This window comes from Herpailurus yagouaroundi, unplaced genomic scaffold (genome assembly GCF_014898765.1).
Source record: "Herpailurus yagouaroundi ecotype Mexico unplaced genomic scaffold, PumYag 28, whole genome shotgun sequence".
Classification (NCBI taxonomy): domain Eukaryota; kingdom Metazoa; phylum Chordata; class Mammalia; order Carnivora; family Felidae; genus Herpailurus; species Herpailurus yagouaroundi.
This window is the reverse complement of record NW_024412376.1, coordinates 127,942,517-127,960,078: the sequence shown is the minus strand read 5'-3', so window position 1 is coordinate 127,960,078 and position 17,562 is coordinate 127,942,517. Positions and strand designations below refer to the sequence as shown.

Sequence of the window (17,562 nt, the reverse complement as noted above, 5' to 3'; positions counted from 1 at the left end):
CACACATTATACATGATATACCAGAGCTGCATCATTATCATTCTGGTGAACACCTTTGCAAAAACCTCCAAATTTGTATTTGAAAGCATATATGCACCCAATGTTTCACAGAAAAGTGAATGTTTTGCTATAAGCTTTTTACACTCAATATGTCGTTGATATTTATTAATAACTATAAACAGAGCTTAAAGTTATTTCTAAAATTTCACTATTGTAAAAGACGTTGTATGTTTTGAACATAAATTTTTATGTACCTCTCAAATTATCGTCTTAGAATAAATTCCTGAAAATGTGACTTCTTGATCAAAGCATGTATAAAAAAAAAAAAATGCACTAATTCATTCAACTACCAGTAGTATTGAAGTGGACCCATTTCCCAACCCTACTTTTCAAGAATTGTTTTTTTTCTAAAAAAAAAAAAAAAAAAAAAATGGTAGAGTAAATGAGACTTCTTTTGATTGGGTCCGTATGTAGTATTCTGTATCATCAATTTCATTTAGTTCAACAAGCATTAATTATTTACTTCTTTAACTAATATTTCTTTGGGGCCTGCTTTGCACCAAGCATTAACTAACTGGTAGGAGACAGCAGTGACTAAGACAGTGATGTTCTTTGCTCCCACAGAGCCTACATTGTAGTGGGGGAAGAGAAAATAAACAAATGCAGGCACGCACAAGAGAAGGCAGAAGATGAGTACACGCAGAGTACCTGCAACAGAGCTTCTATCGAATGGGTGCTCAGGGAAGGCCCTTCCGACAAGATGGCAGCTATGCTGACATTCATTGACAAGGAACCATCTTACAAAGATTAGGAGGAAAAACATTCCAGGCAGACGGAACAGCACGTGCAAAAGCTAAAAGAAACAAACTTGGCCAGTATAAGAACAGAAAGAAGCATCACTCAGTGTGCATCACACTGTGCAAGACACTCTTCTAGGTCGATCTCAAAGACAGACGGTAGCTAGATTTATTGTGGTGATCACTTTGTTATTTATACAAATGTTCAATCACTATGTTACATAATCAAATATACTATTGTATGGCAACCACACTTCAATAAAACAAGCTTTCTAATGACTGAGAAGAAAGAGAAGGAGGAGACGGAGGAGGAAAGGGAGGAGGAGGAGGAGGAGAAAGAGCTATCTATCAAGGAGAATGCAAGCATCTCTTGAGACTCCTATGTTTCCAGCCCCTGTAACGGACAGAATGACGACAGCATCATCTGAGACAGACAACAGGAAGGGGAGCAGGTTTGGAGGGAAAGCAGTGATTAAGATGACGAATTCCATCTCATCACTGAAGTTCAGGGCCTGTGGGATTGCAAGTACCTAGGACTACCAGGCAGAAGAATTCTGCCAAGGGAAATGTCTAGGGCGAGAAGAGAAGTGATTGGGGACAGATCCCTGCAGACACCAATGTTTAAAGAAGAGTAGAATTAAGACTCATTGGGAAGACCTATAAGGAATATCTGAGTTCAAGAACAAGAAAGCGCAGGGTCAAAGTATCTGGTAAGTAGGGAGTTTCAAGGGGTGACACTGCCAAATATAGCAGAGAGGGCTTGAAAATAGAAGAACTAAAAAGCATCACCCTATAGGTCAATATGGGGATCACTGGTAAAACATAGGGCAATGGAAGCAGAAGCTACATTACACGTGTTTAAAAAGCAAATGGAGGGGCACCTGGGTAGCTCAGTCTGTTGAGCGTCCAACTCTTGATTTCGGTTCAGGTCATGATCTCTGCTCATGAGATTGAGCCCCACGTGGGACTCCACCCTGGGTGTGGAGCCCGCTTCACATTCTCTCTCTCCCTCTGCCTTCGGCCCCTCCCCTGCTCACACTCTTGCACTCTCTCTCTTTCTCAATCTCTCTCTCTCAAAAAAAAAAAAAAAAAAAAAAAAAAAGCAAATGGAAATGAGCAAGTGGAGACGGTAGATGTGGACATATTTTTCCAAAAAACATGACTTAGAAGAGTAATGTCTAAAAGAAGAAGAAAGGACCAAGGGAGGGCTTTGGGTTTTTTTGCTTTTTGAATAATAAAGCCTTAAGCACGTTTCCAGGCTAAAGGGAGAAGTTCAGAGGAAATGTAAGAGATACAGGAGAGAAAGGAAGGGGAGACGGTGGTTGGTCCCAGCAGGAGAGGAATGGAGGGAACAGGGGCACAGGCTTGTCCCTGCCACTCCTGGAGGGAGTGAGGGGAGGAGGGTAAGCCTGAAGGAGCTCCTCTCTGCTGGCTTCAGTTTTCTTAATGAAGTGGACAGCTAGGGATTTGCTGACAGGGCAGTGGATAATATTGGAGAAGGAGTCTAGAGGGGAACGGTAGAAGTTTGCAGAGAAAGCTGGAAAGGATATTAACCAGTGACTTTGAAGACCTAATTGAGGTTAGAGCCCTCATCAAGCTGGGACTCTATAACACATTGTCCAAATAAGGAACATAATGAGGAATCTCTTTGCTATCCTAACACTTCCCTCTAATTTCAAGATTCTTATTTGCTAAACATTTTTATTCTGTGATTCACTACCAGTGGTTTAATGATAGTCTCTCTCTTTGACAGCAAGAAGTCTGTCACTCCCGTGGCATTGTCCCTGCTTCTGGCAAAGAGACGGATTGTCACGAACCAAATTGACCAGAAGTCAACAAGCAGACAGGATAGGCATGGGCTCTGATTCACAGCCTTTTCTGAAACTGGCCCTCCAAAGTACCCTCCAATGGTATGGTTCGTCTCTTTCTGGAGGATACAGCAGTTATTTAGTGCAGACTGTGGAGCCAGGGGGTCCGATGGTTCCAACTGTTTCAAAGATTTTTTTTTTAGTTCAAATCTCAGCACAATTATTAACTATGCGATCTTGAGTACAACTCATCCCTCCGTTTCCTCATCTGTAAGATCGAGATACTAACAGAACCTACTTCATAGGGTTGTTCTGAAGATTAAATAAATAAATACACATGAAAGCACTCAGAACAGGGTCGGGTCCAAATTAAGTCTTCAGTAAATGCCAGCTATTTCTGCGTTCCCAGGGCTCTCCTCTTATCATCCTTCTTTTCTTGTTTTCTTATATCTTTTTTGCTTTCTTTTCTCTCTAATAAGCAGCAGCCATAGTTGTTAAGTTTTGCTTTTCTTGATGTTTCGCTTGATCTTTTAACGATGATCTGTGTGGTATTTGATACATTATAAGAATAATTTATGTCCATTCAAACGAAAACACCAAACCTTAAAGCAATCTATACGGCAGAAAATCAAAGCTTCCCTTACCCCCAGTGTCATTCCCCAGAGGTAAGCATTAAGTTTGTAGTCTGTTATAATCTTGTTAGTTTGAAAATTATTACATAAAATTTAACAGAATTTTCCTATGCATACATATTTTTAAATCTTCTGTTACAAAAGCGGCATTATATTCTCATATACTGCTTTGCACTTTTTTTCTCTTTACTAAACAACTTATCACTAACATCTTCTCATGTCAGCACATCCTGAGCTACCTTAGTATCTTTCTTTTAACCTCACCACCATAACCACTCTGTTTCTCAAATTTTGTCTTTGAAGGGAAGGGAAAGAGGGGTATGAAGAAAAAAACTCAGAACTGATCTCCTTATTCTAAGGGTTTCCATCTCTAGACACAAATATGTCCTCCCTTGCCCCACTCAGACTCACTGCTACTTCCTCTCTAACCAAACCCCCAATGACCATCTGGGATGCAGACTCATCCCATAAGTGGATAAAAATTTCCTTGGACTTATTCTTGATATTTAGAAGTAGTGTCAAGGAAAAGTGGCCACTTACCAAAAGGGATTTTTTTTTTTTTGTCAACACAACTTTTCATGAGAGAAATCTTAAAAAGTATTGTATGACCAGAAGTCAAAACAACATGAAAAGTTACAGTGGGTTCCATATTCCATAACGTTGAGGTAAGAAGATTCCCCTATGAGTTCAAAGTGGTCCAATACAGGTTGGGTGAGGGCTGAAGGCCAGAGCTGTGATTGAAATTGTGGTGGAACTTACTGGAATCCTGTATCTTTCCATTGATGATACGTTTGCAAAAATAGCAACTACTGCAAAGAACACCTGGGGACGGGGGTTCCATTATGCTTCTGCCTATTTAAGCCACGTTGTAATTTAAGGGCTGCATCCTATATAATTTTTTCTGTCCTCCAAATAAGAAAGAACAGAGAACGAGCTATTTAAGGGTAATTGTCTATACAACTGAAGTAGAGAGCAAACTTATGGGGGCAAAGAGAAGGAAGCATGATTATTTAGGATATTTGAAATTCTATTACATTTAGCTGTGTGTAAATTTCCGAAACAAATGCACTGATAATTAAATTGCCTTTTGCTTCTCTGCCATCTATCATTTTTCTAACCTGGCAGAAATGTAAAGAATCAACTTACCTCTTGTCGCCTGACTATAAAAACAAAGAAGCATCAATAAGGAGAATTGTTCAGAATACCGGTTGTATTTCAGGCTCTCACATATTTCTGCAGGGGCATTTGCTCTTGTTAAGTGTCTGAGACCACAGATGCATTGCCTGTCTGGGGCCTGGCTCGCTGACTCTGCCAGCCTGTTGCCCCTGACTTACCTGCTGCATTGTGCTGGTGATACCAGATCAACTCGGGGATTGACTGAAAGAGGTGTCTTTCAGCCACGTACCACTGTCCTGAGTCGTTCTTTTTAATCTGATAATGTTTGATGGTAGCCTCCATATTTCTACAATCGATAAAATGTGAATTAGTAAATAAGCAAAAGATCCGTTTGGAACAAAGTCAGTTCATTAAGCAACAGGGACTCCGCCTGTAAAACTTTTATCTTACAAACACTATACGCTGCAGAGTGGGCTGGATTCAACAGATGCCTCACTACCCCTGGGTAAATGCCTTAGCTATCTTATTGGGGCCTTAGATTCGCACATAACTTCAGCCAAAGTTGTCTGATTGACAACTCCAATGTCCGAAAAAGTAGAGCCCACTAGGGACACTTACACGCATTTGCTGAATATCAAGTATCAGTTCAATAAATGAATGAACGCACTGTGAGGGATGCAAGGATATAGGAAACAAAGAAAGGGGGAAAGCCGATAGAGGGTATATTGATGAGCAAGTTTACGATGAGCTCCTAGGGCTCTGGAAAGCTATGAGAGACTGTGGAACACATCTGAGAGTTGCCCCACTAAAGTGCAAAGCAGCTGAGGAGCTAATCTTCCATTCCTCATTGATAGAGGGGCACTCCTAGGATGCTAACTCTCAGGCACTTCCCGTCTACCCATGGGGACCACGAGTTCCCACAGCCAGAGAACATCTTCAGGCAGAAAGGCATGGGAGGCGTGCTGAGTGCAGAACTCTCTACAGCTAAACGCAAGGTAAACCAGTGGATATGAGAAAAGCATCACCAGTGTCTGCTACAACTAAGCCAACTCCCTCACGGTTGAGAAAAAGAGATGGGAGAAGTCACATAACTTATCCAATGTCATACACAGAGCTGGTTAGGGATGCAACTTGAATAGATTGGTTGTACTAACTTCCAAGCCAGCAAGCTTCTATACCACGATTTCACTTTCTCCATGTGACAGTGTCTCCATAAGACAGACTGTCCCAAGGACTGTTACTCTAAAGTGAACAAAAGCACACTTGCTTCCCTTCCAGCTCTAGGGCGCCTGGGTGGCTCAGTTGGTTAAGCGTCTGACTCTTGATTTTGGCTCAGATCATGATATCAGAGTTCGTAAGTTTGAGCCCCACATCAGGCTCTGTATTGATAGCACGGAACCTTCTTGGCATTCTCTCTCTCTCTCTCTCTCTCTCTCTCTGCCCCATCCCCCGCACACATGCATGTGTATGCACTCTCCCCCCTCTCTCTCAAAATAAATAATTCAACATCAAACAAAAATTGCTTACCTTCTGTCTCTTATAAACACAGAAATCGTGTAGGATCCCAAATGTCTCGAATCTCTGACAATAAATGCACCTTCTTTAGACTGCAAAACAAGACATTGTGTGTACAAATTTATTCCTCATTAAGAAGAAAGACAAACGTACATCTCAGGAACAAAATCCAAACTGTACCAACTTACTATAAGTGGATGAGATTGTTTTCACAAATATATGCAATCTTATCTCCCTTATATGTGAAGAAGTCACACCTATAAAATAATTTATATTGTATACAAATACATCACCCCTATATAATTGGGACAAGAATTTGTAAAGTATGAGTATTTTTACAAGTTTGCTCCTGATTGCTCTGAGAAAAATTCTGCATTTGACAACCTTGTACCCCACCATTTAGTTATTTTTTGTTATATTGGTCAAGATAATAGATAAAAATAGCTGATGAATAGGAAGCACTCAAAGACAGATTGACAGGTGGTATTTTGGAAGAAAAAGAACACCATGGCTGATGGGGTGAGGGAAGCATGGAGAAATATATCTGGAAAGGCGAGGAATGGGCAAAGTGAGAATTCATGATAGGGATGGAAAGAGAATAAACTTTGAGGGAGTCTGGAAAGAAGGGCAGGGGAGCCATTTTAGTTGCTGCCAGAGAGAAGCAACTCTCATGGGAGAGACGAGAAGAGAATCAGCAGGAGAGAAGAATATCGTAAGGTTGATGTTAGGTTATGAATTGGATTCCACCTGACAGACATCCTCGGGGAAACTCCAATACAGCTGTAAATTGGTTTTCAATGACTTTGAATGTTGCACTGTTTGGTTTGGGCTGTTTGTTTGATATCGTAAAGAGTTTTCACCTTTACCAAGTGTTACCCTGGAGGAGGGGGAAATATCTCAGAAGCTTGTCAAACCTGTGAAAGTTTACACTTATGAAGTGTCAATACGTTGCTTGAGACCTGCCCAAACCAAACACAATGGTGTGACCCCCAAAGTGAACACAATACATCAAACAGAGTCTCCTCTTCCTTCCAGATGCTTACCAAGGAACAAGGCTCATTTTCTGGCCAAAAGTTTCAAACCAAAAACTCTCATAACCATTTAAAATGTAATCAAAATCTAGGGGCGCCTGGGTGGCTCAGTCAGTTAAGTGTCCGACTTCAGCTCAAGTCATGATCTTATGGTTTGTGAGTTTGAGGCCCGCGTCGGGCTCTGGGCTGACAGCTCAGAGCCTGGAGCCTGCTTCAGATTCTGTGTCTCCTTCTCTCTCTGGGCACTCATGCTCTGTCTCTGTCTCTGTCTCTGTCTCTCTCTCAAAAATAAATAAACATTTAAAAACTTTTTAAATAATAAAAATCTAGCTTTTATTGAATTCCTACCATGTCCAAGGATTGTGTTCCATACCATAGGGGACACAAATGGAAAAGACTAAGAGGTAAAAAGCAAAGTTGTATGTACAGCATATATATACATATATAACACGCATATAATAAAGTTGTATATGTAGTGACCTCTTCTTCAAAGTGGAAAGAGAACAAACAGCAACCATGGCAACAAAGCAATAAAAGTAGGAATTCATAACAAGCTCCAAAGGAGAAAGCTACTACTAGGTAAAGTTCTCTTTGATATAACTCAACGAAATCCAAATAAAAATGAAAACATCTAGAAAATAGATAAGGGAAAAATAATAAGGGAACGCCACATATCGGAACCTCTGCTATTCAAACAGTACTCAGTCTAATTATTTATATCAATAAATGAAGGAAATACAAAAATTAATTTAATTTAAGAATTTAGGATAAGAACCAAGTAAAGTAAAAGAAGAAAGTGAATAAAGACAAGAGCAGAAAGGAACAAATTATAAAGGCAACAGTGTAATTAAGATAGTAATTAAATACAAAATCTGGTTATATAGGGGAAAACAATGAAATACATAAATTGTTAACCAACCCAACCAATAAATAATGGGGGAAATCTATCAAAAACTAAGCCACAAGGATCCAGAAAAAAAAAAAAATGGGGGCGCCTGGGTGGCGCAGTCGGTTAAGCGTCCGACTTCAGCCAGGTCACGATCTCACGGTCTGTGAGTTCGAGTCCCGCGTCGGGCTCTGGGCTGATGGCTCGGAGCCTGGAGCCTGTTTCCGATTCTGTGTCTCCCTCTCTCTCTGCCCCTCCCCCATTCATCCTCTGTCTCTCTCTGTCCCAAAAATAAATAAACGTTGAAAAAAAAAATTAAAAAAAAAATAAAAAAAAAATAAAAGAAAAGAATCATCTTGACTCCACACATTTGAACTTGAACGAAATGAGTAATTAAGTAGCAAAACATAAAATTTATCAAAATTGATTTCAGACTATCTAGAAATGTTACTAGACCTACTGAACGGGAAAACAGATGAGGTTTTAAAAGAGCTGCAATATTAAAAACATCACAGTGACACATTGTAATATTACATGATCCCAGAGCACGTGGAAAGAAAGACTTCTAAATTTTTATATAAAGTGGGTTTACTATCAACACCAACAACACAGCAAAGACTGTGCACAAAAAGGGAAAATTACTAACAAGTCTCACTCGTGTCCACACAAAAATCCTAGCCGAATACTAAGAAACTGAGTCCAATCACACGGGGAAAGAATAACATACCATGACCAAGAGGGATTGCATACAGGAATACAAGAGTACTTGAATATCAGGGATTTTACTCATATAATTCAGCCTATTAATAGATCTGAGGATAAAAATCCCATAAACATCACCGTAGATGTTGAAAGGGCATTTGAAAAATTTCCATTTCTAGTATCAGCTGTCTTTATTTTATTTTATTTTTAATTTTTTTTAACGTTTATTTATTTTTGAGATAGAGACAGAGCATGAATGGGGGAGGGTCAGAGAGAGGGAGACACAGAATCCGAAACAGGCTCCAGGCTCTGAGCTGTCAGCACAGAGCCCGACGCGGGGCTCGAACTCACAGACCGCGAGATCCTGACCTGAGCCGAGGTCGGCCCCCCAACCGACTGAGCCACCCAGGCGCCCCTCAGCTGTCTTTAAATTCTCAGTAAAATAGTAATATATATGTGCTTCCTTACCATAGCCCTTATTTACATTAGTCCCAAGTCCAGCATTAAGCTTTCTGTGCAAATCATTCCAACTAAAATCAGGAAAAAGAAACACCCCACTGTCAGCACTGGTGTTTAATGTTGCTCTGAGATACCAGCTAATGCGATTAAATGAGAGACAAAAAAACAAAAAACAAACAAACAAACAAACAAAACCAAAGCAGACAAGATATACTGGATTAAACTGTAAAAGAGGAAGGGCACATAGGTGGCTCATTTGGTTGAGCGTCCGCCTCTTGATTTCAGCTCAGGTCGTAATCCCAGAATCATGGGATCAAGCCTTGTGTCAGGCTCGGACCCGAGCGTGTAGCCTGCTTAAGATCTTCTCTCTCTCCTTCTTCCCCTCCCCTGCTCGCTCACACATGCTTTCTCTCTCTCTCTCTCTCAAAAAAATTGTTTTAATTAAAGTAAATTGTACAAGAGGGTTTGAAATTATCACTGTTTGCTGTTGATAAGATTCTCTACCTGAAACCTGGGAGAATCAACTAAAAAACTACTACAAACATTTTTTTTTAATTCACCAAAGTCATCAGTTACAAAATTAACACAAAACTCAAGTTTTTTCACAGGTTAAAAAAAAAAAAAAGATACACCCACTTACAGTAGCAACAACAACAAAAAATACCTTAAAATAAACTTAAAAATTTGCGAGAGCTAAATGAAGAAAAATTTTATTTTATTTAATTTTTTAAATATTTTTATTTATTTTTGAGACAGAGCATGAGCAGGGGAGGGGCAGAGAGAGAGGGAGACGCAGAATCCGAGGCAGGCTCCAGGCTCTGAGCTAATCAGCACGGAGTCTGACGCGGGGCTCGGACCCACAGACTGTGAGATCATGACCTGCGCTGAAGTCGGACGCCCAACCGACTGAGCCACCCAGGCACCCCAATGAAGAAAAATTTTAAACGCTCCTAAAGAATACAAAGATGTTTCCTCCTCTCATTGGTTTTCAATCCATCAAGATTTATTTTTGCTTGAAGTAGGGACCTAGTTTTAATTTTTTCTATATGAATAATTAATATGTGGGTCCTAGAACAAATTGGTCCCCAAACTATACTGATTTGTAATGCCCAAACAATTCTCCCTAAATTACTCTGTAAATTTAGTGCACCAGTAGGAAGCTTTTATAAACTGGACAAAGTAATTGTGAAGTTCATACATATAAAATGTATCTTCAGAATATTTCTGAAAAAGAATAATGAGGGAGGTGAGCCACACTAAAGAAAGCCTCAGTATTTAAAACAGATAAAGGCATCACATAAATAGACAAGAGGATCAACGAAAGCAAGTAGTAAGTCCAGATGTAGTGCAACATAGGAGTTGTATTTCTAAGGAAAGTGGCATCTCAAATCAATGGAGAAAAGATAGACACTTGGTAACCATCTAGAAAAACAATAAAATCGGATCCATACCTCACTCTGTGTCAGGAATAACTACAAATTATTCAAACATGCATACATTAAAAATAAGACCACTAAGGCAATCAAGAAACATGGGGAAAATTTTTTACAATATTTTTATAATATTTTTTATAAGACAATTCTAACTTGACACTAAAGCTTCGCAAAAAATCGTCTGATAAATTCAAACACAAAAAATTCAAGTACCATTCATGGAAAAAGGCAGTATTAGAACTGAAAAATTGGGAAGAGTATTGCCACATATCACAAAGAGCTAATTTCCTTAATATAGCTGCAGAGGTCCTACAAATTGTGAGGAAAGCATTTTTTAAAAAGCCAACTGAAAATTTTGCAAAGGAGACAGCATGAACAGACAGCTTCCAGAAAAGGAGAGATAAATATATAAAATTTCATATATACAGAGATGCTTAACATTCCCAGGATAAGAGAAATGTAGCTGAGGGGCGCCTGAGTGGCTCAATCAGTCAAGTGTCTGACTTTCACTCAGGTCATGATCCCATGGTTGACGGGTTTGAGCCCCATGTTGTCCGGCTCTGTGCTGACAGCTCAGGGCCTAGAGCCTGCTTCCAATTCTGTGTCTCCCTCTCTCTCTCTGCCCTTCCCCTGCTCATGTTCTGTCTCTCTCTCAAAAATAAATAGATGTTAAAAAAAGTTTTTTAATAAAAATAAGTTTTTAAAAAGAGAAATGTAGCTGAAACCTACACTGATATGAGATGTCAGAGAGCAAAGGTCCATGTGTTTCATTAAACACTTGCTGGGAAGGTTGTGGGGCAAATAAGCACTCTCTTACATTTCTAGTAGAAATATTAATTGTACAACTATAGAGGGTAATTTAATGTCTACCAAAATTAGAAATGTACATTCCCTTTGACCCAGAATTTCTATCTTGGGTGATTTATCCTACATATATACTCATAAAAGTAGTATAATACTTAGATTTCTGTTAAAAATTTTAAATAACTTGTGATACATCCAAAGTAAGAAATACTATGCATGTGTAGAATGAATGAGGACACTTTTTGTGTGCTGATGTGAAAAGATTCCTTCCCAATATATATTGTTAAATGAAACAAGTAATGTACACAAGAGTATATATATTACTATTTGTGTAAAAATAACACTATAAGAAAACATGTTTCTATTTGTGTATGTATTAAATATTTCTGAAAAATCACAGAATAAACTAACAATAGAAGTTTGTCTATGGAGAAGGGAATTGGTGGCCTGGGGACAAGGATGGAAGAAAACTTTAGAGTCTTTTGATTTTTAAACCATATGAACATACCGACTATTGAAATATGACATAAATAAAATTATAAAATACCTCTATAAAAATGTATGCAATAAATTTGAAAATAAATATAAAATAGGCAATTCTCCACATAACTATAAATTATCAAACATCTCAAAAAAGAAAAGGAAATTAAATCAGTAGTCGAATATCTGAAAAAGCAGCATGTCCAAACTATTTCATGAGAGATATATGCAACTTCAAGAACAAATAACCTGTATTCAATATACACTATTTTCAAGACTGGAAAAAGAGACAAAACCTCATGTCCTACTTCATTTTATGATGCTAGCGTAGCCTTTATACTGAAACTAGGCAAAGAGAGTGGGAAATTGGAAGCCAGGCTCCCTTGTGAACATAACAGGACAAATGCTAAATAAAGTATAGGAAACCCAAACCAGAAATATAAATGTGGTAGGGTCCCCTTCCTAAGGAAAGGAAAAAAATACCTCAACCTGGCTATATGCATACATGTCAACATCCCTCACGACCTTGTATCATGAGGCCACTTGATCAGACTGCATGTTTGTATGTTGCCATATATAGGAGACAAAGAATTTTTAAAAATGCATTAAAAAACTACGCCACGTGGTGCTCGGGGCTCAGTTCTTTGGGTACGAACCCAACAGAGCGGTGCCGGCAGGAATAAAGTTGTTTCCAGGAAAGAAAAGCCTCAGTGTCATGACTCTCTGTGTGAGAATCCTGCCACATATGTATTTTTTAAATGCCTCATGACCGGAGCACCTCGGTGGCTCAATCAAGCATCCGTCTCTCGGCTTCGTGACTTTGAGCTCCATGTTAGGCCGCGTGCTGATGGTGCAAAGCCTACTTGGGATTCTCTCTCTCCCTCCCTCTCTCTCTCTCTCTGTCTCTCTCTCTCTCTCTCTCTCTCTCTGCCTCTATCTCTGCCCCTCCCCTGCTCACCCTGGCTCTGTCTCTCTCAAAATAAATAAATAAACATAAAAAAATTTAAATGCCTCATGACCATTAGGTTTTAATCCAGGTACTTTAAAAAAACAGAAAATAAGGGGCTCCTGGGTGGCTCAGTTGGTTAGGCAACTGACTTTTGCTGAGGTCATGATCTCACGGGGCTCTGTGCTGACAGCTTAGAGCCTGGAGCCTGCTTCAGATTCTGTATCCCCCTTTCTCTCTGTCCCTCCCCTGCTCATTCTCTGTCTCTCTCTGTCTCTCAAAAATAAATAAATGTTAAAAAAAATTTTTTTCATAGAAAATATGTAAATTACAAAAATATTTTAAGATACATGGAAAAACGTGTATATATTTTAAAATATCCACACACATAGCACACATACACATACATTTTAGATTAAGACCTAAGAACGAACAGCAAATCTTTAAAGCATTTAAAAGAAAATATAAACTTCCTTTATTACTTCAGAAGAGAGAAGGATTTATTATACTAAAAAAGGAAAAAAAGGAGAGAGATCATAAAAACCGAAAAATTTGACATTAACATCTTTTAAAGTGTAAAAATAAGAGCATGAAAAAAATTTAAGCCAGAAATTAGAAGAAGATGGTGGTAACCTAAAAGACAGGTTTTCAGAATATACTTTTAAAATACATATTAATCAGTTAAAAAGGCAAACAGCACTGCAATATAGAAAAATGAGCAAAGGATATTAGCAGTCATGTAACAGCAGAGGAAGCCCAACTCGCCAACACACACATAAAAAGTCATTCAGTTGAACTGTTGATCAAGGAAATGCACATTTTAAAATACACGCACAGGGGGCCCCTGGGTGGCTCAGTCAGTTAAGCGTCCAACTTCAGCTCGGGTCATGATCGCACACAGCTCGTGAGTTCGAGCCCCACGTCTGGCTCTGAGCTGTCAGCACAGCTGGAGCCTGCTTCAGATTCTGTGTCTCCCCCTCTCTCTCTGCCCCTCTCCCATTTGCACTCTGTCTCTCTGTCTCTCTGTCTCCCTCTCTCAAAAATAAACAGACATTTTAAAAAATTGTATTAGGAAAATAAAACATATATACAATTTCTCAGTGAATTGAAAAAAAGTATGAAGTTACCAACTGTTGGCAAGAATGTAAGGGGCCAGTTTTCTCATTCGTTGTGAGAGCGTAACTTAGGAGAAGCACTTTGAATCATGATTCCAAAATATCTTTAATGTTAAATCCACACGTAGATCCTGATCAGGTCATTTCTGGGCATAACAAGAAAAATCCTTGCCCTTGGGTACAAGATGACCTGTACAAGAAAGTTCTTGGCAGGCTGTTGGTAACACTAAGAAGTTAGAAACAATTTGAATGTTTATCAATACATTTTGGTATACTCATAATGAAATAGTATACAGCAGTTAAAGGAATGTGCTTTATCTTTATGTACCCATGTGAATAAAACTGAAATACAATGTTTCATTAAAAATTGGGGCTCCTGGGTGGCTCAGTGGGTTAAGCATCTGACTTCAGCTCAGGTCATGACCTCAGTTTGTGAGTTCAAGCCCCACATCAGGCACTGTGCTGACAGCTCAGAGCCTGGAGCCTGCTTCAGATTCTGTCTCCTCTCTCTCTGCCCCTCCCCCGCTCATGCTCTGTCTCTGTCTCTCAAAAAAACAAATAAATAAACGTTAAAAAATTTTTTTTAATCAACATACATATGATCTCCTTATGTGAAATGTTAAAACACATAAAATGCACATATATATGATAAAATATAATGTGCACATATATATGCACATATATATGATAAAAATATAAGCACATGGACACAATGGGATCACACCCTTCTATTGTGATTGCCTCTGGAGAATGGGCGGCATGAAACAGATGAGAGAAGGGATAGGTTTCAATTGTATCTGCTGTGTTTTATTTTGTTAAAGAATGTTCCTGCCAAATGTTGCTATTTGTGATATCTGGGTTTTAGGTACATGGGGGTTTGTGCAATTTGCTCTTCTAGTCTTCGTAGGGCAGTGAGCCCCTGGCTCTGTTGTGACTTCCTCTCAGCTGCAGAACCTCTCAGGCTGACCCTGCACAGCCCATGTGATCTTGTGGCCATATCGCCTGTGACTAACTTGCTTGCCATGGGCCTGTTTGAGACCTTGCCTGCTCCAGTTCTGCCTACGTGTCTATTCTAGACCTACTAACATCTCTTTACAGAAGTCCACCTGCTGTCACCATGCCGGATGAATACTACATTTGCTGCCACACCCCACTTCCTCCTAGCTAGAGAAGCCAGGCCTGACCTCCAACCTCTGTCCCCATCACCAGCTGAGACTGGGTCTGTGTCCCTCAAAGTCTGTCTATCCCCCTGCTAGTAATTGGACCTTCTCTGTGTCCTGAGCCATTCCTGGCATTGACTTTTTAGTTACAGAACTGATTCTTTCTCACTCACATTTCTAGATTTCCTCAACATCCGACAGCAGTATAAAACGACACACACATCTTCCCTAGTTTCTAGGTTTGACTACTTTTACCCACAGTTCACACTTACCGTCCGTTGGAAACTGCATGCAGTTCTGTTTTGTTTTGACCTAAAAGTGCAGTTTTGATCTGAGTTTGATATTTTGGTTCCCCCACTCTTCCTTTTGTTCCCAAAGAACAAAGAAAGTGCAGCACTGTGTATTTTTCTATATTTGTGTTTTTAAGAAGCCTTAGCTAAGCTCATAAAGTCAGTGTATATTTTACTGCCTGATATGCAGAGGCATATAGGCAATTCAAATATAGACTCTTCTCGCAGAATGCACTTTGAAGTGAATGAGCAGTTTCAGAACGGTGGAACTGAAATCATTTCAGGAAAAAAACATTTCTCAAATGACAGTGAAAGTCCATGAAAAACATGATCTGATACAAATACATCTGCTTTACAACTTATCAGAAAATGTGCAGTAGACATAAAGTTGTAATAATATTTTAGAGCTATAAAGAACAGGAAGAAAAAACTTTCTAGTTGGGTCACGTCTTCATAATGCCCATCTCTCAGAAATTCTGAAAATATTCACAAGTTATTTGTTAATAAATTGAGTTACCTCTTGTCTCAAAATACGTTCTGCCTGATTTCTGGTGATGTTTCTATGGTACCACCTGTAAAAGCGATAAAAATACTTTAAAATTTTTATATTCCATTTTTTTTACCGAAAAAAAAATCCCTTCATTTCCTTCATTACTAAGAAGTTTACTCCAGAACTGGTTTTAGAGAGTTAATTCCAATAAACAACAATGTACTGTTATGTGTCATTGATTTAAGGTAATATAGTTCTACTAATTGTAAGCCAAAATCTAATTTCTTCTATCACATCTTAATTCCACTTTCTGAGGGGTATATGGTTTTGAGTGATTTAATCTCCTGAAAATTTCCATGAAAGGTGTGTGACTAAGAAGGCATCATCTTCAATAAACATTTACTGAGCTTTGATAGACAAACTAAAAAATACCCATTTCTTTCTTTGTTCTCAGGAACTTCCTATTTGCACGCTTTTATATGTGCTGTGTTCCCTTTCCCAAATTAAAACTAACTCTGAGCCAGTTGTTATGTTAACTGTATGTTAACTCGTAGTGAAGTTAGTGGTTTAATAACGTAAACAGAACAACTAGTATGTTGCCCTATTTCACACACCCTCTTGTTCCCCTCTCATACAAAGATTCGGCCACACTGGGATTCTTGCCTTCCTCACCAAGCCCCTTTCTGCCTCCTGTCTTGCTGTTTCCTCTGTATGAAACACTACCACTAAATATATAAGAACCACTCACAGGAACATAGTTAAGTAAGAGTATACATTGAGTCACAGTGGGTAGGCCAAATGGTGGCCACATGAAACTCCTATATCTGACTTTGAGGATGGAACCTACCATATCGTGGGACTTCCCCTAACCTGCAGTAATAAAAAGCTGCCACTAAATTAGAATGGTCAGGCATTAAAAATACTAACAGCCTTAAGTTGAAAATGAACTTTAAAAAAGATGAAGCATAGAGAATAGAGGATGATTACAGGTGATTCTAGACAAAGTAATTGGGCTACTTATCACCAGTGGGAACAAAAGGTAATTGTGATGTTAAACTGTGAATATCATTCAGTACTTTTCAATGAATATTCATATTAGGGGAGGGAATTTCAGGATGAGTCTCAGCCCTCTTTTTGTAGAAAGAAGAAATTCTCTCAAAATAAATGAGACAGAGTTAAAGACACAGGGGACTAGTTTAAAGGTGCTCCCATTTGCTAATTCATGAAATTTGGGTGCTAAACGGAAAATAATGATTATCGCTCACTAAAATATATTGAGGCTATGAAAAGCCAAGACTGTGTAATGACACTCCAAAAGGGAAAATTTTATAGAAATTATTTTTTTCTACATGTTTCTCACCTGCTATCACATTGGTGTTAATTTTGTTGTTTCATACTTATTTATTATAGTGAGAAATATAAGCAAATATATTAATTTTGCTTAAATATAAATTAAAAATCCATCCATGTGTGGGTGTCATTAGAATGACTTCAGGGTGCCTGGGTGGCTCAGTCGATTGAGCGTACAACTTCAGCTCAGGTCATGATCTTGTGGTTTGTGAGTTCCAGCCCTGCGTCGGGCTCTGTGCTGACAGCTCGGAGCCTGGAGCGTGCTTCAGATTCTATGTTCCTTCTATCTCTACCCCTCCCCCACTTGTGCTCTGTCTCTATCAAAAATAAATAAACCCAATAAAAATTAAAAAAAAAAAAAAGAATGACTTCAAAGAGGGGCACATGGGTGGCTCAGTTGGTTAAGCATCTGACTTCAGCTCAGGTCATGATCTTGTGGTTCATGAGTTAAAGCCCTGCATCAGGCTTTAACTGCTTCAGCATTCTGTGTCTGCTTCAGATTCTGTGTCTCCCTCTCTCTTTGTCCCTCCCCTACTCACGCTCTCTCT

At 39.0% G+C, this 17,562-nt stretch overlaps 1 protein-coding gene across 1 annotated transcript in view; it reads right to left on the bottom strand.

The window, feature by feature from the left end:
* TXK (TXK tyrosine kinase) overlaps positions 1-17,562 on the bottom strand; it is a 45,471-nt gene that overhangs the window by 18,181 nt on the left and 9,728 nt on the right. The window contains exons 5-7 of the mRNA XM_040484284.1: positions 15,692-15,746; positions 5,881-5,960; positions 4,572-4,699 (exon numbers count right to left, since the gene is read on the bottom strand). Of these exons, the coding sequence (XP_040340218.1) occupies positions 4,572-4,699; positions 5,881-5,960; positions 15,692-15,746 (263 nt within the window). The remainder of the gene's footprint in view (positions 1-4,571; positions 4,700-5,880; positions 5,961-15,691; positions 15,747-17,562) is intronic.